This window comes from Bubalus kerabau, chromosome 23 (genome assembly GCF_029407905.1).
Source record: "Bubalus kerabau isolate K-KA32 ecotype Philippines breed swamp buffalo chromosome 23, PCC_UOA_SB_1v2, whole genome shotgun sequence".
NCBI classification, from domain to species: Eukaryota; Metazoa; Chordata; class Mammalia; order Artiodactyla; family Bovidae; genus Bubalus; species Bubalus kerabau.
This window is the reverse complement of record NC_073646.1, coordinates 17,759,675-17,783,092: the sequence shown is the minus strand read 5'-3', so window position 1 is coordinate 17,783,092 and position 23,418 is coordinate 17,759,675. Positions and strand designations below refer to the sequence as shown.

General features: G+C 48.8%; 1 protein-coding gene and 1 long non-coding RNA gene across 4 annotated transcripts in view; one reads left to right on the top strand and one right to left on the bottom strand.

The window, feature by feature from the left end:
- Positions 1 to 1,456: 1,456 nt before the first annotated feature.
- On the bottom strand, positions 1,457 to 3,698 carry LOC129637231 (uncharacterized). The gene is made up of 2 exons (XR_008707393.1): positions 3,241 to 3,698; positions 1,457 to 2,043 (listed from the first exon to the last, which is right to left on the bottom strand). It is a non-coding gene; the product is annotated as an uncharacterized LOC129637231 (long non-coding RNA).
- A 6,959-nt stretch (positions 3,699 to 10,657) lies between these two features.
- SYT17 (synaptotagmin 17) overlaps positions 10,658 to 23,418 on the top strand; it is an 87,296-nt gene continuing 74,535 nt past the window's right edge. For 2 of the 3 annotated variants that reach the window (XM_055561181.1, XM_055561179.1), the window contains exons 1-4: positions 10,658 to 10,751; positions 14,311 to 14,328; positions 14,961 to 15,109; positions 21,388 to 21,536. In XM_055561181.1, the coding sequence (XP_055417156.1) occupies positions 10,737 to 10,751; positions 14,311 to 14,328; positions 14,961 to 15,109; positions 21,388 to 21,536 (331 nt within the window). In that variant the 5' untranslated portion in view covers positions 10,658 to 10,736. Of the gene's footprint in view, positions 10,752 to 14,097; positions 14,167 to 14,310; positions 14,329 to 14,960; positions 15,110 to 21,387; positions 21,537 to 23,418 lie in introns of those variants that run through there. The other variant, XM_055561180.1, reaches the window with a different exon arrangement.

Here is a 23,418-nt window from a genome sequence, read left to right as displayed (position 1 = left end):
GGCATAGACTTGGATTACTGGGATGTTGAATGGTTTGCCTTGGAAAGGAACTGAGATGATTCTGTTATTTTTGAGATTGCACCCAAGTACTACATTTCACATTTCAGACTCTTTTGTGGACAATGAGGGCTACTCCATTTCTTCTAAGGGATTCTTGCCCACAGTAGTAGATATAATGGTCATCTGAATTAAATTCACCCATTCCTATCCATTTTAGTTCACTGATTCTTAAAATGTTGATATTCAACCTTGCCATCTCCTGCTTGACTATATCATGGACCTAAAATTGATTCATGGACCTAAAATTCAAGGTGCCTATGCAATATTGTTCTTTATAGCAACAGGCTTTACTTTTACCACCAGACACATCCATAGCTGAGTTTTTTTTTCTACTTTGGCTCAGCTACTTCATTCTTTCTGGAGTTATTAGTAATTGCCCTCCGTTCTTCCCCAGTAGCATACTGGACACCTTCCAACCTGGGGGGCTCATCTTCTGGTGTCATATCTTTTCCTACTGTTCTTGGGGCTCTCCAGGCAACAATAGTGGAGTGGGTTGCCACTTCCTCCTCCAGTGGACCACATTTTGTCAGAACTCTTCACTAGGATCTATTTTGGCTGACCCTGCATGGCATGGCTCATAGCTTCACTGAGTTATGCAAGCCTATTCACCATAACAGGGCTTTGGGGACTTGAAGGGGGCTTTGGGGATTATTATTAAGTAAAAGAAGAGTTACTGGAACACAAGCACTGATATACAGCAACAGTCCACCTGATAACTGAGCTGCCACTAAGTGACCAGTGGGTAGGAGATGCTGGACAAAGGGATGGTTCTTGGCCCAGGAGGACAGAATGTGACGGCACAAGATTTCATCACACTTCTTGGAAGAGCATGCAATTGAAAACAGATGGATTGTTTATTTCTGGAATTTTTCATTTAATATTTTTGAAACACAGTTGACCCCTGTAACTGAAACTGCAGATAAGGGAGGACCACTGTGTACAGATGTCTGGAAAAACCTCCTTCTTCATCAGGTTGCTATAGTGAAAAACTGTAAGGCTTCCCCCACTGTGTGGAGGAAGACAGTCAGCTGAATTCATTCATTCAGTCAGCAGTATTACTGAGTGCTTTCTACATGCTCGGCGCTACTCTAGGTACTAGGGATATGGGTATGGGAGAAAAAGACAGAAAACAAACAAACAAAAAACAAACCCTGAGATCAGAAAGCTTACTTTCAGTGGGAGAGACAGGCCATAAAAATATGAAAAATATAAGCTCTATCACATGGTGATATGTATTATGGGGGAAAATTAAGTGGTGAAAAGGAATAGGGTGTTCTTGGCAGAAAGTGGAGGTTGCTATTATAAAGAAGAAAGTCGGGAAGATTCAACTGAAATGGAGACATCTGAGCCAAACCTGAAGGTATCTAATGCTAACAAATTACCACAGCCTCAAGCTGCTTTCAAACAACATTTATTTTGAATCTCACAGTTTCTATGTGTCAGGGGGCTGAGCATGGCTTAGCTGGACCCTCCGCTTCAGGGTCTCTTACAAGTCTTTAATCAAAATGTCTAATGGGGTTGGGTGTCTCACTCAAAAGCTCAGCTGGGGAAGGATCTGCTTCAAAGTTCACATGGTTGTTGTCAGAATTTCAGTTCCTTTTGGGAATTGGACTGAGGGTCTCAACTCCTTCCTAATCACCCCTATTTCCTTGTCACGTGGGTCTCTCTGACATAGGTTGTTGTCGTTGTTCAGTTGGTCAATTTTGTTTGACACTTTGTGACCCCATGGACTGCAGCACACCAGGCTTCACTGTCCTTCACTATCTTCTCGAGTTTGCTCAAATTCATGTCCATTGAGTCAATGAAGCCACATCCAACCATCTCATGCTCTGTTGCCCCCTTCTCCTACCCTCAGTCTTTGCCAGCATCAGGGTCTTTTCCAATGAGTCAGCTCTTCATATCAGATGGGCAAATTATTGGAGCTTCAGCATCAGTCCTCACGTGGGAACTTTTGTCATCAAAGCCAGCCAGGGAAAGTGTCTGCTACCAAGGTAGAAATTACTGCTTTATGTAACCTAATCACAGAATTGACATCTCTAGGCTTATGACAGATCCCACTCACAGTCAGTGGTTAGGAGATGAGGAGAAGGTGTCAATAGCAGGAAGCAGAGTAACAGTGGACCATCCGAGAAGCTCCCTGTCATAGAGCTGAAAGAGTGAGCCATGGTGGAGCCTAGGTGGAGGAGTGTTACAGGCAGAAGGAATAAATACAAAAGTCCTGGGTGGGAGCTTGCTGTTGTGTTCAAGGAACAGCAAGGAGGCCAGTGTGGCTGAAGTATAGTGAGAAAAGGGTAGGGGAACAGAGATGAGCACAGCGGGTAGACAATGGGGGCCAGGTTACGTGGGACCTCTTGACTTTACTTTAAATGAGAAGCGAGTCATTGGAGGATTTGAAGCAGAGCAATGACATGAGCTGGCATTGTTCTGGATCCTCAATACTCAAAACTTTGGTCCAGGGACTAGTAGCATCGGCATCACTTAAAGCTCATTGCATTGCTGTTGTTCAGTCGTTCAGTCGTGTCCAACTCTCACAACCCCGTGGACTGTAGCCCACCAGGCTCCTCTGTCCATGGGATTTCCCAGGCAGGAATACTGGATCAGGTTGCCATTTCCTTCTCCAGGGGATCTTCCCAACCCAGGGATCGAACCTGGGTCTCCTGCATTGGCAGGTGGGGTCCTTAGCACTGAGCCACCAGGGAAGCCCACTAAAGCTCACTAGCGATGCAGAATCTCGGCCCCACCCCAGGCCAACTGCATCAGAAACTGTATTTAACAAGAGCCCCAGGTGAGTGGAATGCATAGTAGTGATGTCAGAATCACCTGGAGCGGTTGTTGAACTGCAGCTGGCTGGTCCCCCTAACTCCCCGAGTTTCTGATTTAGTAGATGGGGGTGGGGTCTGCGATTCTGCACTTGTAGCAAGAGCTCAGATGATGCTGATGCTGCCGGGCCAGGGGCCCTTCTTTAGAACCGCTGGTCTACATGTGCCCAGTGCCAGGGCCCAGGGCCAAATAAGATAAAATCCCTGTCTTGATGTGGCTCACAGCCTCAGGTCTTTCTCCAGCCTCTGGGAGGGAGATGACACACCAGATCCAAAACTCCTTCCCTGCCATAAATTCCAGGAAGGTAGATTTTATATGCTGCCCCTTGAAATCACATCAGTGACGTAGGCCCATGCTTACCCTGGCGTAATCCCATCTCTGTGTCTCCTAGTCACAGTGGAGAGAGGGAACAGGTGGTCACTAGCTCCCTGCTAACAACTCTTCATATGTTTGCAGCCCATTATTAAATCGCCCTCAGATTTTCCTTCTTGAAGGCTAAATAATTACCCTTCTCTGAATCATGGGGCGGAGAGGATTGGGCTGACTATAGCTACCAGCCTCAGTTAGGAGCATATGTGGTAGAAATTCTTGAACCCCTGTGGGAGCTGGAGGTGATACAGGGTAGGGGCTTCAGCGGGGTTTCAAAGGCTAGACCTTCAGACTTCTTCATCTGAGCAAGAGCCTGAGAAGTGATGCCAGCAGGCAGCAGGCAAGATAAGGGATGTTCAGTGGGATGCAGGGATCAGCTGGAGGTCAAGCATCACTGGTGAGTCAAACATATTCAGGGCTTATGGGCACCATCAGGCCTTCATGCAACCTCCCACCCTGATCCTTTGAAGCCAATGTAATGACGCTCCCGGGGTAGCCTGGCTGGTGGTGATCATCCTCAGTGGAAATGTGTGACCTTCATAAAGATACTGTTCTAGTGTGCAGAGGTCAAGGTCAATCTTTGGACCACCTGCATCAGCGTACCCTAAGAGGCTTGTTAGGAAATGCACATTCCCCAGACTCCACTGCACCAGAATTTCGGGTGAGGAGTCTAAGAATGGGGAAATTAACAAGAAAGCCACTCCCCTACTCTTCCGTGCAGTCAGGTTTGAGGACGAATGTCCTAGCGTGTGATCCAGCTCCCTCTCTTCCCTTTCTTGGCCATGAGCAGAAAAGGACAATGACGGTTCAGGATAGACGAAACATCTAGTACAGTGACTAGTAATAATAGAGTGACTTGTTTGTGTGGTGTGAATATATTTTGAAAGTGAAAAGTAGCGATAGCATTTCTTGAGACCTTCCTTGGTGGCAGGCACTGTACTAAGGAATGAATAGAAGGTGGCCTGTAGAATCCTCGTCTCCAGGAAACAGTGACTCTTAGCATCCCATTCACAGAGGAGGAAGTGGAGGTGCTCAGAAGATGTGAAATCACACAGCTGCTAAGTGGCAGGTGGTATGACTTAGACCCAGGTCCATCTGCCTCCAGAAGTGAGGACTTTAACCTCCAAGTTATCCCTTCCTCCTCCCTAACACACTCTTCCCTTCCAACTGTAAAACAGGAAGAGGCACCATGGTTGCAGATGCAAGGAGATCCAACCAGTCCATTCTGAAGGAGATCAGCCCTGGGATTTCTTTGGAAGGAATGCTGCTAAAGCTGAAACTCCAGTACTTTGGCCACCTCATGCGAAGAGTTGACTCTTTGGAAAAGACTCTGATGCTGGGAGGGATTGGGGGCAGGAGGAGAAGGGGATGACAGAGGATGAGATGGCTGGATGGCATCACTGACTCGATGGACGTGAGTCTCAGTGAACTCCGGGAGTTGGTGATGGACAGGGAGGCCTGGCGTGCTGCGATTCATGGGGTCGCAAAGAGTCGGACACGACTGAGCGACTGATCTGATGTGATCTGATGGGGGAAATAAGCCACTAGTTTTGAATTATGTGCTAGTGTTTCATATGCATTTTTCTCATTGGCCTCATCTCATATCTTCCCTGGGAGAGAAGCATTACACCCATTCTGCAGGCGAGGAAAACTAAGGGATTAAATGGCTTGCCTGAGGCCACACAGTTATTTTGTGGGTGAGGTTGGACTCAAAGCTTTCAGACCATACTGTCCCTGATGAGGATAGGGATGAAAGAGGTCTGACTCCTACGCAGGGTTCCTCAGAGGGTTACTCTGGGATGTCAGCCCTGGGGCCGCCCTTCCTATTTCCAGACCAGCTGTTTAATTAGCCCAGAGACTTCTTATTTCCACGGTGTTCAGAAACACTGCCCAGGGTTGGCGCTAAATGGCATGTTCTGGAAGCTGTATAATTAAAACTGACTTGGGAGATGATGCCGTCAGCCCGTAGGGCAGAAATAGAAAGTCACCTAACCAAGATGTGTGTTGCCCATATGGATGCCACCGACTGCTTTTGTTCTGGTGCTTTTGATTATAATAGGTATCCTGAGGTCTGTGGTTTGCAGTGCCACCTCTCACTACCTTCTTAGGGATCATAAAGAGAAAATCATTATTATGTGCCTGCCTCTGCCATCCAGAGCTGGGTCTCTGAGGGAAGAAGGTGAGAGGCCAGGTTCCTTTTAGACCCTGTAGATAGTGATGAGCCCAGGAGTGCCACCAGGAGGTGACTGAAGCCTCATCTCCTGATCTTCGACTCTGTCCTTCTGTGTTAGGAGGGGCTGAACATGAACCATTGGCATCTCCTGCCCATTGGCATCTCCATCTGATATTCCACTGCATATCATTATGGGTGTTTTTTGTTGTTGTTTTGTCTCCCAGAATCTTTCTTAGAGAACTGCTTCTCCTCCTCTCTGGGTCCTTGTGAGGTCATGCTGGCTCATGATACCCACACATATCCGGTCACCTGGTCCAGGCTGACTCAGACACAGTGCTGGATCCTCTGGACACGGTGCTTGGTCCGGAGGTAAGCACGTGACCTAAGCAGGCCCAATTAGAGTTTTTCCCTAAGATTGTGTACAAAGTCTCTCTTCCCTTTGGAGCATAAACTGTCAAAATATAAGCTCAAGGCACAAGTAGCCATTTTTCTGCCATGTGAATCAAACCTACTTCAGGGGGCAAAAAATCCAGAGTTCCGAGAGAAGCTGTGAAGAGGTGAGATATGGAGAGAAAGTGATTTCATTGCAGCCCTAAATCCAGCCGTGACTGGGATTTGCCCTTGGCCTTCCAAGTTAATGAGCCCATAAGTTCTTTTTAGCTCAAGTTGAATTGAACTGGGTTTCTTTCAGGAACTCTAGACAATACATATCTGAGGTTCAACATATTCAAACACAAAACCTGAATTCCTCTCCCAGCAAACCTGCCCTCCTCCAGCCTCTCCTGCCTTCCACACCCTTATCATTGTCTATTCACTTTCAGGCATTGATACATTGCCATGACCTTGGTTTAGACTCACACTGCTTCTTACCTGGTTTGCTGCATCAGTCTCTCTGCCTTCAGGCCTGCAGACACACACTCATGCCAAAATCTTTCTCAACCTTACCATACTGATCTTCTACTGGGTAACTGACAAAGCTACCAGACATCCGGCCCCTCCTACTTGTTAAATCTCACCTGGCATCTCCCTCCCCTCACTTTAGCTAAAAAGCTCCTTGGAGTTGCCCTCTGACCTCTAAGCAACCTCCAGGGCTTCTTAATCCTTTCTCTGCCATGGACATCCTGCCAGTCTTTTGAAGCCTATAGACCCCACCTTGGAATAATGTCTTTTCAACATAGAGTAGGGTATATACGATTATAGTGAAATTATACTGATATATATTTATCAAAATATTAAAACCAAATTTAAATTTAAATATGGTAATATATGTGCTTCTTCAGGCTTCTCTGGTAGCTCAGCTGGTAAAGAAGCCACCTGCAATGCAGGAGACCCTGGTTCAATCCCCAGGAAAAGGGACAGGCTACCCACTTCAGTATTCTTGGGCTTCCCTGGTGGCTCAGATGGTAAAGAGTCTGCAGAGTGCGGGAGACCTGGGTTCAATCCCTGGGTTAGGAAGATCCCCTGGAAAACGAAATGGCAACCCAATTGAGTATTCTTGCCTGGAAAATCCCATGGATGGAGGAACCTCACAGGCTACAGTCCATGGGGTTGCAAAGAGTCGGACATGACTGAGCAACTTCACTTCACTTCACCCACTCCAGTATTCTTGGGCTTCCCTGGTGGCTCAGATGGTAAACAATCCGCCTGCATTGCAGGAGACCTGGGTTCGATCCCCGGGTTGGGAAGATTCCCTGGAGGAGGGCATGGCAAACCACTCCAGTTTTCTTGCCTGGAGAATCCCCATGGACAGAGGTGCCTGGTGGGCTACAGTCCATGGGGTCACAGAGTCAGACACAACTGAGCAATGAAGCACAGCACATGTGCTTCTTCATTAATGCATTAAACAGAAAGATCTAGCGTGGAGGCCCAATAATGGGTGTAATTTTCAAACAGTAAAGAGTGTCAATGAAATGTCAAGTTATTTGCAACAACTGTAATGTGATAGGAATATACATGATTTCTGTTGGTGATAAAGTCCCAGGCAGGGCTTCCCTGGTAGCTTAGCTGGTAAAGAATCCACCTGCAATTCAGGAAACCCTAGTTTGATTCCTGGGTTATAAAGATCCGCTGGAGAAGGGATAGGCTACCCACTCCAGTATTCTTGGGCTTCCCTTATGGCTCAGCTGGTAAAGAATCCACCTGCAATGTGGGAGACCTGGGTTTGATCCCTGGGTTGGGAAGATCCCCTGGAGAAGGGAAAGGCTACCCACTCCAGTATTCTGGCCTGGAGAATTCCATGCACAGAGGAGCCTACAGTTCATGGGGTCGCAAAGACTCGGACATGATTGAGCGACTAACACTTCACACTTAAGGTCACACCTCAAGAAGCATTCTCTGACTCTCACCACACTAGTGGGGGCCACAAATACTTGGTACCCTGATAGCCCCCTGGACCTCCCTTTATCACACCGCAGGTCACATGCAATTCCACACATTTGTCCTGGCCTGGGGCTTCTCTACTGAGATCCGTGAAGGTGCCAGCTGCCTTGTCCAAACAGGCGCAGCCTTGGTCTGAGTCCAGGCTACACCTCAAAGCTGGACTGTGGGTCCTCTCTAGGGCAGGGAGAGGCTAGCAGAGCTGGGGACCCTGAAGTGACTTCTGACACTCCCCTGCTGAATGACGCAGGACCCATTTCTTTGTTCCTTCTTTCACTGGAAGCAGGATGGTGCAGCCCTAAAGAGTTGGACCTTTCCAGTCAACCAGATCTGCACTTTTCTCCTGTCTCTGTCACTTTCTCCCTGTTTACGTTGGGTGACTCCCTTCCCCTCCAGGAACTTCAACTTCTTCACTTGTAAAATGGGTGATGACAGTACCCACTTTGTAGGGCTCTGGTGAGGATTATACAAGAACGTATGTGGAGGCACATATGTTGGAGGCACCCACATTAGCTAATAATACCATCGATGTATTTATTCAACAAGCATTTATTACGTACCCATTGCCTACCGGGTGCTTGACATACATGAAAGTGCTTTATTGATGTAATTCCAGGGGTTTGTTCTCTTATCCCCATTTCAAATAATCTTCTTCATTGGCAGAGGGGTGTTCGATATTCTGAGACAGCATTAAATTTTTACAGATTAAAGCATGAAACTAACCCTAAGGATTTCACCCCCCTCTCCCTAATATCCGGCAGTGGCTAGGAAAGGATTTGGGTTTAGGGAATCTAGGCTTGAATTCCAGCTCCTTGATGCTGTATGGACAGCCCCTGGGCAACTTCACTGCTTTGTGACTCCATTTTTTTTTTCTCATCTAAAAGAGTGGAACAGTAACAGTACCCACCTCAAGCCTATCAGAGAATTAAAAGATTGAATTTGTTGTGAAAGGTTTTAAAATGTTAAAAGGTTTGAGACCGGCACAGTCTCAAAACACTTAGCTATTCCTCACAGGAACACCTGGGGAACTCCTCCGCTTCCCTTAAGTACCCCGGGGGAGCACCCATCCCAGGAGGAACCCCTCCTCTGTGAAGCCCTCTCCCCACCAAGCATCACTTCCCATCACTGCAAAAGAAACATCGTGGATACGCACCAAGTTTTAGGAGTGCAGACCATGTGGGTTCAAATGACAGTGCCGTCAGCTGCCACCTGTCCTGCTTTGGTAGTGACTTTCCCTCTGTGCATCTCAATTTCCCCATCTGTAAACTGGGGAGAGCTGCAGTGCCCCCCTCCTCAGAAAGATAAGAGGAGTCAAGCACTCTGCTGGGCTTCCTAGGTGGGTTCAGTGGTAAAGAATCCACCCGCCAGTGCAGGAGACACAAGAGACCTGGTTCAACCCCTGGGTCAGGAAGATCCCTTGGAGGAGGGAATGGCAGCCCACTCCAGTATTCTTGCCTGGAAAATCCCATGGACAGAGGACTTGACTGAGCATCCACACACACCAGCACTCTGCCAGACATACAGGAATGAGCAAGGCAGGGGAGGACAAGACGAAATGTTTGAGCGAGATGCCTGCGAAATTATAAGCACTAGACATATGTTACATGCCATGTGCTACAAATGAAATCATACTTAGAAATGTATATGTATGGTAGATATTTACACGAAATATTTACACATATGTGTATTACACCTTTTGTTCATAACTTCCGCGTTCATTTCCTCATTTACTCCCACAAAAACAGTCCTGGAGGATAGGCAGGGCAGAAATTTTATGCTGTTTTTATTGATGAAAAGATAAAAGTCGCTGGAAGGTTAAATGGTTGGTAAACTGGCAACTGAAAATGTCTGGACATTTTAAAAAGAGAACTTGCAGAGGGTAGTGTTCCACCTCAGATACCGCAGTGGAGAGTCAGCCCCAGCTCTGTGGCCTTGGGGTGGGAGGACCGGTTTGGGGGAAGCCTCCAGGCCCAGGGCGCCCCAGCCACGTGGGCAGGCAGGCTGGCGGGTGGACACGCCCGGGGGCGCACGCTCGCTGGCGCGGAGCTTCCAGCGGGCAGAGACGCGCAGGACGCTGGGCGCGACGCTGGGTGGCGCTGCTGGGCCGCCCCGCGCCAGACCTGTTGCGCCCAGGGCGCAAGTCGAGCAGGTTTAGGGTAAAGGGACGCTCGGGTCTCTCCGCGCGCACCTGCCGCCCTCGCCAGTGCATCTCCCTCGGGGCTCCCAAGGCCCCATCTTAACTTGAGGCTTCCATTCGCTTGGCCTCTGCATTCCTCACCGCAACAGTTCTAGGCGCGTCGGGTGGGGCGGGAATAAAGTTTTTCCAACCCGGTCTAGGAAAGGGCTGGATGGGGAGGACCCTCCCGGCTCCAGACTCTGCTGCGGGCTGGACCGTGCCCTTTCAGCTTCACTGCCGCCCCGGGGGCCCTGCTCTCGGTAGGTGCCAGCCCCGGTGCCGACCGGATGGGCTGACCCGCGCACCGCCCCCTCCCACCTCCGTGCCCGTCCCGGTCCCCTCCCCCGCCTCTGGCGCGCCCGGGCCCCAGCGTCTCCGGCCCCGCCTGCGCTGGGGTCGCTGCAGTCCCCGCGGCTGCCCCGGGCTCCCTCCCCAGGCGCCCCGGCCTTAATCCCGCCTGGGGAGAGCCTCGGGGGGAGCGCGGGACGGCGAGGGAGGCCGAGGCGGGGGCCCTGGGCGCCCGAGCTATCCCAACCTGGGAGGCGGCCCCGACTCCCGGAGCCGGAACGCAGGGGAAGGCAAGGACGGGGCGGCCGGCGGAGGGGCGGGCGCCGCTCATCAGCCACGCCAGTCACGTCTGGGGCCACCCGGCTGCCTTTTTCTTCCTTTCCCCCTTTGCTTTCTCCCCTCTCTCCGGTTGGCGAGGGCAAAGTGGCCGTGGCGGCGCCATGCCCGGGCCGGAGTGAGTGCGCGCGGGCGAAAATGGCGTACATCCAGGTAGGGCTGAGGCCGGGGGGCCAGGTCCGCGGTGTGGGGTGGGGGGGTGCCGCGCCCCCTCTGACTGTGAGCGCGCGGAAGGGAGGGCACACGGCTGGGCTGCCAAAAACTTGCCTCGAGAAAAAGGGTGCCTGAGCGCAAGGCAACCTGTGCAGCAGCGGGGGTGCGCCCCAGGAGAAGAGGCTGGGGACCCCCCTACACCCCGGGATGAAGGGCCCCAAGTGGACTCTCTGCACGCGCGCCCTCACCTCCTGGGGAAGGAATGGGGGTGGGGCGGACTTTTCTTCCTCCCCCTTCCCCCACCCCGTCCCTCGGGCACCCCACCCCAGGGGAGGGGCCGCGGGGAGGGCGGCCCGGGGCGCGCCAGCCGCCCGGCCCGCCAGCTGTCGTTGCCTTGGTGACGGCTCTGGCTAATTGGCCGGCGGAGCGAGCCGGAGGCAGCTGTTCCGGCCGGGAGGGACAAGGACATCGTCTCTCCCGGGCACTGGGTGCTGAGGGGTGGGGGACACCCTGGAGGCGCGCTGGTGGTGTTGGGGGGCAGCCGATTACTTTGGGCCATTGCCTTGGGAGTTGTGGACCCCCCTTCCCTTCATCTTGGGGACACCCCGCAAGAATCCTTAGGCTGAAATAATTTCCAGGCTCCTTTTCTTGAGGAGGGCATGCTTGACTAAGAGACCTGTCTCCTCAGTACGAGGGGGGAAGCGGCGACGGGTCAGCGCCAAGGTCATGCGGTCAGACCCGCTGAGCTGCTTGTTCTGGCACTGGGTCTTTTGCCCCTGGCAGTGATACCCACGGGCTCCTACATTCTGCCTCCCCAGAGGCAGACGGGTGCCTCTGGGCTCGCTTCTGCCCTCGCCCACCACTGGAGGGGCTCCTGGTACCTTCTCCCACTTTGGCTCACACTCGCACCTCCTCCTGCCCTTAGTCTTTTCCACCTGCCGGGGACCTCTGCCCTGCCATCCGCTCATAGCCGCCCCATCCCTCTCCTGCCTTAGATTCGCTCCATTGACTTCCCTTTCATGGAATCCTTAGGTCATCTTTTCAAGTTCAATGAAGGTCACATTTACTGTTCACCTACTGTGGGGATGTTGTTGGGGGGGGGGGAGTGGCCACTGAACACGTTCAGCAAACACTTGGGTGACATGTAATATGTGTGGGCCCCGGGAACACAGCTGAGAAAGCAGCATGGTCCCTGCCCATCAAGGACCACGCACTGAGACCTGGACCACGTTAAAACGGGCTTCTACGGCTCTTAATGACTGTCTTCCGCACCGAGTAATGAAGTGACTTGCCCAAGGCCACTCAGGGGCTTAGCGGTTGTGATGAGGCCTAGGAGTGGGGTGGGATGGGGATTGGTGAGGGATTTGTTAAGCATCTGGTATGAGAATGGCCCGGTGATGTTGACTTTTCTTCTAGAACAAGGTGTTTAACTTTTTCTGTAAAGGCCTACATAGTAAATATTTGTTTTTCTTTGAGGGCTGAGTGGTCTGTATCACAACACTTCACCTCTTGATTATGGCACTACACAGAGACACTAGTAAATGAATGAGCATGGCTATGTTTAAATAAAACTTTATTTGTGGACACTGAAACTGAATTTCATATACTTTGTACGAGTCAAGAAGTATTCATCTTTAAAGTTTTTTCAACCAATTAAAAATATACAAACACTTCTTAGCTGGAGGGTCATAGAAAAACAGGCTGCAGGCTGAATTTGGTCTTTGAGTCATAGCTTGCACCCCTTGTTCTAGAATATCCGGACTTTCCTTCCTCCTTTTTTTTTCTGGCTCGAATCAGTTCTCCTCCATTGGGTCAAACACCTGAGCCTAGGGCTCAAAGACTCAGCACGCTTGGGAGCCTCAGCGCATCTCCCTTTCCCCTTCCTCTTCCTTGGTTTCTCTGCCCCCTAACACTCACCTTGCACCTAGGCAGGACCCCTGAGGTAGCTTTGCCTTTGCTCATCATGGTTTTAGAAATGGTTCTCTTTTGATCACTGTATGCCCAGGAAACGCCTTCCTGTGAGCCTGGATCGTTGTGATCAAGCATCCCTTTAACCCTGCAGTTTGCCGTGAGCATGTTGAAGTGCTTTCTCATGTAAGCCCCATGAGGGCATAGCTGTTTGCTGCTTTCTTCGCCTCACCACTCTGTCGGCCAGGACAGTCCCCAGTGCCTGACAGGATCCAAGTGGACTTGACAAACTGTCTGGTTCTCATAAGCCACAGAAAGCATGCAGATACTAGGCAGCACAGAGCCTTTTCATAGTGTCCTCGCTTAGCCCTTCCATTAAAGCAAAGAGGTAGCTGAGGCTCAGACTCCCAACTTGCCTGAGTCACATGACTAATAGCCACTGATGAGGCCAGGACGAGTGCCTCTTTTCCCAGTTTTGTATCTCCCCCTACCCCTTGTGATTGGTGTCCAAGACTTCTTCCCCCCAAAGTGTAGTAAATCCCTTATCACTTCAAGGATTTTGAGTTTTTCACGAGCTATGTACCACCTGTGATGTTATTTACTTAATTTCTTTTCTATAAATGGACTTGTGCTTTATTTTAACTTTAATATGAAAAGGAAACGTCATGTCACTACCATAATAGAAAACCAGGGTCACCTGATAGAAACTGAAGGCAATAGGAAAAATACAATGAGAATAATGCCACATTCTTGGATTCTAGCTAGCTAGTCTGTCTGCAAGGCTCTGAGCTGGGGTCTGCTGTCTGTTTAAAAAGGAAGGCAGGGGTGGGATTTGCAACTGTTAGAAAGATGTTACATATAGTGGTACCAAATTAAGACCTTCTTCACCTTGCAAAAGAATTGAGAACGATGATTAGCTTTTTCCTTGACTCAAAGTTCTGAGTTCCATGGGAGACTCCTCCTAACCTATTTGGTTTACTTGGCCTTTTGGAAAACTGTGAAGACCCTTCCAAGAAAGGGGGTGGGGGGAGTCTGTGCTTTGGGAACCGATGAGAAGAGGCTGGGGTGGGGCTGGGGCTGAAGATGGAAGGGAGCCCCTCCCTTCTTCCCGGGGACCAGACTATGGCTTTCTTTTCCGCTCCCTCTATTTGTGGGTGGTCATATGAAGCTCCCCACCATTGGAGCAGAATTGGAAGGTAGGGCCTCTGGGAGGGCGGGGGAGCCAAGTGACATCCATGCTGTGCCTGCCTGCAAGTTAGCTAATCATGTCCTTCTGGGTTGGCTTCATGGCTATTTCTGTATAGGAAGGTTTGCTCCTCTCCTGAAGTGTGGCTGCATTGGATAGCATGACTATCTATCCACCCGCTCTGATTCATAACAGCATACGGTGCAAATCAAATCGAAATGCTAAAGTTTCCCATTTATTCGGTGTTGGTTAGCCAGGAGGCTACCAGCAGCCCTGAAGGTAGCAGCACCTTGTTAGGAGGTCAGCTCCCTTCCCAGGATGGTAAGTGGAAAGAAGCAGGGCTTTTTTTTGTTTTTTTTCTTTTTTTGAGTTGCAGGAATATTGCTAAACTAGTCTTGTCTCTCTCTCTGTGTCATCCCTTGCCCCCTGTGCCCCTTGGCTTCACGTGGATCTCTAAAAGGGCAGTTGGAACCTTTAAACGAGGTGAGTGAATTCGGTGATTTGTTTCGTCTGGCTTCTAATCAAGAAATGCTTGCTTTTCATTTTGGAGCCTTTTGTGGGGCTGTGGGGATGCTGAATATTAAACAACAACCGGATGTTGATAACAGCTCGGTTTCCATGCCATTCTAGGGAAGGGAGATCCCAGTGAAAAGATACTAGTTAATAAGACTAGATTTCCTTCCCACCCTCTACTTATTCCATTTGATTATCTCTGTTTACTTTAATATCATGAAATTATTTTTAAAAAAATATTTGTGCTTTGCTTTCAAGAAGACAGAGTAATAATCATTGTGTTTTGCGAACATATTGCATAGCCCTCACGATGTTGAATAAACCACCCACATGTCAAGAAAGACGTTCATATACAAAGGAAAATACCTGCAAACGTTTTGCTTGCTATTAATGGCTCGAGCTGGTTGGTGTTTGCCATCTTTGTACCTGCAGTCGGTAAATAGGAACAGAAAACAGTTTGTTCTAAGAGATCAGCCGTGGAGACAGACCTCCTGAATGTCGTTATTTCTCATCAGGGATCAGCTGCTTGTAACTGTGGGTGTTTTTCCTCTTCTTCCTCCTCTTCCCATCTCTCCTCTGCCCACCTCCTGCCATGGGCTCAGGGTTTCCTTTCTAGAATCTCCGACCTGCTGCTCTGCAGATGGACTTGCCGCCACTGCTGTCAGAAGTGCTATGAGTCCAGCTGCTGCCAGTCGAGTGAGGATGAAGTTGAGATTCTGGGACCTTTCCCTGCCCAGACTCCTCCCTGGCTGTAAGTAAAAGTGCTCCAAACTTCCTGGAAAGCCACCTTAAGACCTTTCTTTTCTCTGTTTCTGCGAGGGGTCTGGGACAACTAGGGGTATGGAGGGGGGAAAGGCCATGTTTCCATTGACCTCTTAGTCACTGATGGTTTGTGCTGTGTGCCTCATTGCGTTTGGCAAGCTGGTGAGACCAGCTCGGGGTGGGGCTTCGGTTCAGCTGGTTTTCACAACCGGTCTTCTGAGATACGAACCGTGTAATGCTAAGCATGTGGGCGCTTTTAATCATGTTGAGTGTCGTTCCAAGTGGAAAAAGAGATCTGTGAGCGTCTCTGTTCTTCAACGAATGTCCAGATCCTGAAGGTTTTCCATCCAAGTCAGTATGACGAACCATCCTAGCACCTGGCCCATGCTAAACACTCTGAGTGTTTGGTATGGATGACATGAACAAACAAGTGCCTCTTTGCTGATCTGAGCAAGAACTTCAGAAACAGGGAAGCAGAACACACCTCCAGGCTCCATCGTGTCCTCCAACGCTGTTTATGCTCTCTCTGGCATCTTTCGTTTTATTTCCAATTCGCTCTCCTCCCGCGCCTGCATACAACATCTCCATCTGCCAGTCGCTCAGATATTTTGGGAATGCAGTTTTGAAGCTTTTCAGCCACGTGTCTGGGCCACCTCTCTGTGGCTGGGAGAGGAGCGTGGCCAGAGTCTGGGTTGAATCTAGAGGGCCAGGGCCTGGGAATCATCAAGTGCAGCTTCCCACGATGTAGAGAAGGACACCCAGGGAGGCAGGAAGATGGTGTGAGGGCCCGCAGCTGGAGCCTCAGTGGGGATCCTGTGCTGTCTCAGGTAAATCCTTGGGCTAAGATTCCAGAAGCCTCTGGCACCCCATCTTTTCCCTGGGGGTTGTGCCTCAATCCTCTGATTTTTTTTTTCGAGAAGCAAGTATCGAATATTTTCATAGCAGAATGGCTCTGGGTCACAATCTGTGAGTTCAAATCCTACTTCTCCTAATTTTTTCCAGTTCTGTGACCTCAGGCAAGTTGCTTGATCTCTCTGTGCCTTGATTTCCCATCTGTCAAATGGGGATGATAAAAAAAAATAGTATTTATCTTATAGAGTTGTTGTGATGATTGCATGAATTAGTTTATGGAAAAATACCTTGTTGGCAATCATAAACATAAGTGATTCTTTTTACCCTATTTTGGTCTGGGTTTCCTCATCTGTAAAGTAGGGGAAGTAATAGAACTTATTTTATAGGGTTGCTATTAATAATAGTGACATATGCATGTAACATGCTTAGCACAGTAGTAAGTATTCATCTCTATCATTATTAAGTTATTGAGAGATTCTTTAAATTGATGTAACGACTATGTGAAGGAACCTTCCCTGACTCACAGGTTGTAGCCTGCATCCTTCAGTTGTGCACAGAGTTGAGATGTTTGGTGAAACCAGCTCATTAATCAAGGGATTGTTCCCATTTTCTAGTGATGGAGGTTGGCTCAGCCCATCTGGTGTCTTTAAAGCCATGCTCAGAAGAATTCCAGCTCTGTGACGGCACGGCAATTATCTGTCTTTTTTCATTCCAAAAAATAGTTATTGACCAGCTGATTAACCTGAAGGCAGAAACTGAGTCCTGAAAGTGTCAATTATGCTGTTGAAAAGTTAAGCTCAGTTTTTTTTGGTAGTTATTTCTTGAGGTTGTCCTATGTACCAGGTACTACGGGAGGCACAAGACTAGATGGAGTCCTGTTCCCATGCTCAGGGGATTTAATATCTAGTATAGAAGATAAGGGCTTCCCTGGTAGCTCAGCTGGTAAAGAATCCACCTGCAATGGAGGAGACCCCAGTTTGATTCCTGGGTCGGGAAGATCCGCTGGAGAAGGGATAGGTTACCCACTCCAGTATTCTTCGACTTCCCTTGTGGCTCAGCTGGTAAAGAATACACCTGCAATTTGGAAGACCTGGGTTTGATCCCTGGGTTGGGAAGATCCCCTGGAGAAGGGAACAGCTACCCACTCCAGTATGCTGGCCTGGGGAATTCCACGGACTGTACAGTCCATGGGATCACAAAGAGTCGGACACGACAGAGTGACTTTCACTTTCTTTCACTTCACTATAGGAGATAAAGCAGGTAAATAAATTAGTTGTGTATTCACATCCTGCACACACATATGACAGTTCTGCATAGAATTTTGTTATGGAAAAGTTCTGGGAAAATGGCTTCAGGCATAACTGTATCCAGGGGCTCAGATGATGTCATGGATGTGCGTGTATGTGCTCTCTCTGTCTTTCTTTCTGTTTCTTCTGTATTGCCCTCATTCTTAAGCCTTCTTTTTTCTTTGCATTATGTTTGACAGCAGCAAAATATCAGGAAAGGCTCTCATTGCTCTGGTTTGGGTCACATGCCAATCACTTGATCCAGTCACTTTTGCTTGGAGGAAAAAGCTCCGGGATAATGTCTGGGTTTCCTGACCTGAAACCAAGGAGAGGGTTATTCTACCTGAAACACATGAACTAAGCTAGTTGAACAGGAGTTGGCAGACTTTTCCTATAAAGGGCCAGAGAGTACATATATTAGCCTCATGGACTAGTTTTTATTGCAGCCACTCACTTCCATCCTTGTAGTGCAAAAGCAACCACAGGCAATTCACTAGTGAATGGGCATGGCTATGCTCCAATAACACTTCTACAAAATCAGGCAGTGGGCCCCAAGTTTGCTGGCTTGGGTAATAAACAATTTGGATACTGTGACTAGATCCAGGGTAGACAAACACCACAGGTGGGACACTGCATCTCGGAAGAGTTGGGGAAATCAGACAAAAGGAGCCTGCAAGTTCAGGTTCTGTGGGGTCTCAAATGCCAGATTAAGGAATTTGGATTTTCTTTTGAACCAGAGGAGACCCCTGATAGACACTGAAAATCACAGCCTGTTTGCCTCAGATGGTGAGTGTTACAGATGTATGGCTACTAAGCTGGAGGACAGTTGTGTTTTGCTCAGGTCGCTGACCCTTTGTGCAAGCGGGGGGTTCTTTCTGGGATGGCACCCTCAGGGAAGACACTTGTTTTGGTTATGCTACAAACAGAGAAGTGAGCTGGAAACTTCCAGCAGCCAACTCACCACATAGCTTCAGGGGGCACCCTTCACATGGTGGTCATGGTGAGCGAGACCACCTAGACTTGTGTGGTGCACGTCTGAACAGCTGTATATGACCTGTGTGCTTCCCAAGGTGACCCAGGTCTTCCTTCAATCCTGGATAGCACCGAGGACATTTTTGATAGTAAACATCATACCAAATGTTAAGAGAAATCTGTAAGGAGGAGGCAGGTTGAATCCTCCAGAAAGAGAATTTACAGCTTGTGCTTTCCCCAGATTTATTTACCAAGCGGGCAGTTGCATGTTATCAAACAGGCAGGGAGCAGAAATGTCAAAGAGTACAGGCTTTGCAGTACATTCCTACTGTGCCATTTGAGCCGGGAACCACAGAATGTGTCTCTCTGTGGGGTGGCATGTGGCAGATGAGCTGGGTCTTTGCCTGTGTGATCGGAGGGGACACACCATTAATTGTCACATATGCTTTTGTCGTGTGGGACCTGCAGCTTTCCTGGGCTGGACTGGGCTGATGAGAGTCAGGAAAACCAACTCACCATATGGTACCATCCGACTGGCTCCTTCTATGGCAGTGCCAGAAAGACCCCCACTGAAGAGTGAATTAGGTTATTTCTTTGTCCAAAAATACCTACTATGTGCAGGGTTCTTCCAGGTCTCCTAGGGGATGCCCAGCTCGTTACTGTGGGGCATGTAGTCCGGAGTCTGGTACTGCTGGACTCCACTGGGGTTCTGCCATTCCGTGGTGCAGATGCATTCTCCTTCCCTCCCGCCACCTGACCAGGGCTCCGTTTCCCTGTCTGTAAAAGGGGTAGGGGTGGTTCATAACACCTAACTCCTGGATTGTTTCAAGCCTGAAATGACGGTTCAGATAGAGCATTTAGCACAGTGCCTGGCACATAGTAGGTGCTCAGTAGCTGCTGCCACCTTTGATCCTAATAAAGCAGATGCCAACATTAAGATTTGTAGCCTGTTATGGGAGGGGCGACAAGCCATGCACTCAGGTGACTGTGACACAAAGTAAGTCAGATAAAAGCCACCAGAAATGTGTATTCATTCATTCACTGAAAAAATAAATCAGAGCACCCCACATGTGCCAGGGGCCATGCTAGGAGGGCAGTGGTGAACGAAAAAGACACTGCCTCTGCCTGCATGGGCCTCTGGCTTAGTCTCAGATGCAAAGGAGAAGCAGGCAGGCCACACTGAAAAAGAGGTATGTGCTGGAGGGGGACAAAAAAATAGGTGCAGGGGTAAGGGGAGACGGGCTGGGAAGAGGCAACTGGACTGCTGGGTCCTCTCTGAGGAGGTGCTGTTGCAGCTGAGAGCTGAATGATAAGGAGGAACAAGACAGGTGATGGGGCAGGACGAGCATTCCAGGTAGAAGGGACAGAGGGCATGGAGGTTTGGTGGTGGCAGAGCAGGCAGGGGTGGCCCAGTATACCCTGGTACTATGTCTGAGAGGAGGCAGCCAAGGCTTCAGGAAGCAATGGCATTTAAACTGTCCCTTGAAGACTGATGGGAGGTCGCTTTACGGGAGAGAAAGACTGATCTAGTGTGATCCCGTCTCCCTTCCATGCCCCCACCAGCCCCACGTTTCATCTGCTGTGTACTCCTATTCTTGACCAGGAGTGGGAGGCACTGGGCATTGCCCCCGTAACATGCCTGCTTGTCCCAGCTGTGACCCTAGCTTTGGAAGAACATCAGATCCATTTCATGTCATGCACAGGATGCCTCTGACCTCCCAGAACTTGAAATTTGCATTTTTCGAGATTGGTTTCTCCGCAGGTTTAAATGTCAACTTGGGGGATGCAGTCTTGGAAGGTATTGGTCTGTGGCTGTGATGGCTGAGCGGCTTGTTATCAACAGCATCAATCTCACGGCCACTTTGCCAGCTCTCTCCCCTCCTCTTACCCCCACTCCCAGCATCCTCACTAGCTATGTGAGTATTGGGGGATATTAAAGCCACCTCTGCTATAATATTGCTAACATCAGCTAAAATGTATTGAGCATCTACCTGCTGCTGCTGCTGCTGCTAAGTCTCTTCAGTTGTGTCCGACTCTGTGCAACCCCATGGACTGCAGCCTACCAGGCTTCTCCGTCCATGGGATTCTCCAGGCAAGAACACTGGAGTGGGTTGCCATTTCCTTCTCTAAGGCAAGAAAGTGGAAAGTGAAAGTGAAGTCGCTCAGTCGAGCACCTACCTAGAACATACCAAACACTGTTCTAATCATTTTATATATGTTAGCTCGATCTTCAAAGTAACCATGTAAGGCAGGTACTATTATTAGTCCCATTTTACAGACAGGGAGATGGAGGGAGAGAGAGGGACTTGCCTTGAGCCAGCCCTTAAGTACTACTTTGTACCCCAACCCACAAAGAGTGTACTTTCTATTTTTCCAGCATTTCTAATCTTTATTAGGAGAACATTGAGTTGTGGTTGCTGCTATTTACTGGTGTTTCTATGCACCCAACTGTTGTTCTTAAATTATTGATTCTCAGGGCCATTTTGTAGCACAGAGTCTTAGCTGCTGGACCACCACAAAAGTCCCAAGAACCTTTGAGTGACATCGTTACAGGATGTTTTTTTAAGATGTTATAGACATAGTGACTGTTGAAATAACAAGATAATTCTTACCAAAAACTACTTGCAGAAGTTCTAATGCATTTAAACAGCCACGTGGTTCCTTCCAGACTGAAGACTGAGAGGTCCCATCTTGATGGCATCACCAACTCAATGGACATGAGTTTGAGTGAACTCTGGGAGTTGGTGATGGACAGAGAGGCCTGGTGTGCTGCAGTCCATGGAGTCGAAAAGAGTCAGACATGACTGAGTGACTGAACTGAACTGATCTTGGTTTAGTCAGGTGGTGCCCGTGTGGCAATATCCTGAATAAGTTTACATATCCCTTCCCCCACCCCAGCCTCAGCTTTGAAATTATGCAAATTCTTGGCAGATTGTTCTAATTGGGAAATATTCATTTATTTCACATCACTTTTGTGCAAAAAGCAAGACATTATTGAGAATTAAGGGCTATTGAGAATTTATTTCAAATTTGCATTATTCCGAGTTGCATAGACTGGGCCTGAGAGCAATTTCATCCTTGGTCTGTCCCCCATGGGACAGAGGTGCCAGTCCCTGGGGATTCTCTGACAGTCACTGAGACCTCTTCCCTCCTACAGGTTGGCCAGCCGGAGCAGTGACAAGGATGGGGACTCTGTGCACACAGCCAGTGACGTCCCGCTGACCCCACGGACCAACTCCCCAGATCGGAGATGCTCATCCTCAGACACATCTAAGTCTACATACAGCCTGACCCGGAGGATTTCAAGTAAGCCTCTCTGCTCTGACTGTTGGGGGTCCTGGTTCAAGTCAGCTGCCCCTTGGGGTCCATGAAGTACAACCCTGTTATCTGGGTCCCCAGGATAAAGGGAAAGAGCTGGGATTCCCAGATGCTCAACAGCACCCCCAGGGAGAGACATGAAGGACAGGGTTGCCTCTGGCGAGGGAGTGGAATGTGGTGTGACAGCCAGGAGACAGGATGACAGAAAGGTAACGGCAGTGTGACAGAGGAGGGCATCATACTTGATTTCTGCCAAGTTCAGGCAGAAGCAATCATTTTGACTGATTTTTGTTTACACTGATCACAAGTTTCATTGAATTGGCTCAGTTGATGATGTTGTCAGCATATATCATTTTAGACCCCGAAAGGCGAGTGTTAGTTACCATGTTACACAGCAGGGCCTGCAAATTCAAGTGACTTGAGGGGCCAGGTGGATTGTGTCAGTGGCTAAGTGCCAAGGGCTGGAGGGAGATAAATATCACCCTAGTGAGTGACAAATGGCAGCCAACTCTTGGCCTGGCACTAGGGCAGGGTGGGGACTGGGGCCAGTTGGGAAGCCAGTGTCTCATTGAAGGGGAGCAGCTGCTACTCAGCTGCAGCCACATGGGATTGTATTACCTGACCTTTCTAAAGAGAAACTGGCAGTCTGGGTTTTTATATGAAACTTCCTTACTTTTCAACCCAAACAGAATGTATCTCTGGGTTGAATTTGGCCCTTGGCCCACTCTAGAGTGGCCACTCAGCACACACACACACACACACACACTGTAGCCTGGGTGTAGACCAGAGGGTGTGATTTGGGTGGGGAGGAGAAAGGGTGATAAAGCCAAGAGTCTCCCAGCCTCTTGTCACTAGCCAAGTGTATCTCCTCTGTCTCATGCAGCTGATGTCTGAAATTCACTTAACAGAGGGAAAAGGCTTAAATTCATGAAACTAATCCACTCAGCTGGAAATGATTGAGATCTCTGATCTTTTCTGGGAGTGGATGGGGAAGCAGAAAGAAGTAAATTTCAAGAGCTTAAAATAGTGAAACAGAATGGGTATCTGGCTTCTGTAGCCTCCATCTTTTCATCTGTAGAATAAGACGGCCTGTCTGCCCTGTGCGGACCACTGTCCAATACAGTGGCCACCACAGGCATGTAGCTGAATTGAGATGCACTGTACGTGTTACATACCCACTGGATTTTGAAGCCAGTAAGAAAAAAGAGAGAATTTAGAATGTCTCACTAAAATGTTTTTATATTGGTTACATGTTGAAATGATTATATTTTGGATATATTGGTTTAAATAAAATATAAAAATTAATTTCACCTTCTTCTTTGTACTTTTACATAATTGTGGCTACAAGAAAATTTTAAGTTGCCTTTGTGGGCTTCGATGGACATGAGTTTGAGCATGCTTCGGGAGTTGGTGATGGACAGGGAAGCCTGGCGTGCTGCAGGCCATGGGGTCACAAAGAGTCGGACATGACTGAGTGACTGAACTGAAGTGTGGCCTTGTATGTCTGTATCTGGTTCACGTTTTATTTTCTCTTGTATAGCGCTGGTCTAGATGATTCCTAAATCTTGCTTCCAGCTCTATACAGAGATGACCGCATTTAGCACAGAGTTATCAGGGTGCAACCATGCACTGGCAAGGGCTCATGGTTTTAGCCAACAGGCAGGTATTTGGGCAATCAACAAGATGCCATGAAAGAACAAATACTATGCCATTTTCCCAACAACGTGAGGAATCTCATAGTCAGACTCCTAAGCATCTGCAGAGTAGGACATGGTTACCCGGGGAGCTTGAACCAGGCAGGTGTTGGTTTCACTTATGCCAGATGAGTAAATTCTAGAAATCCACTCCAGCAGAGGGTGTAAAATTAACA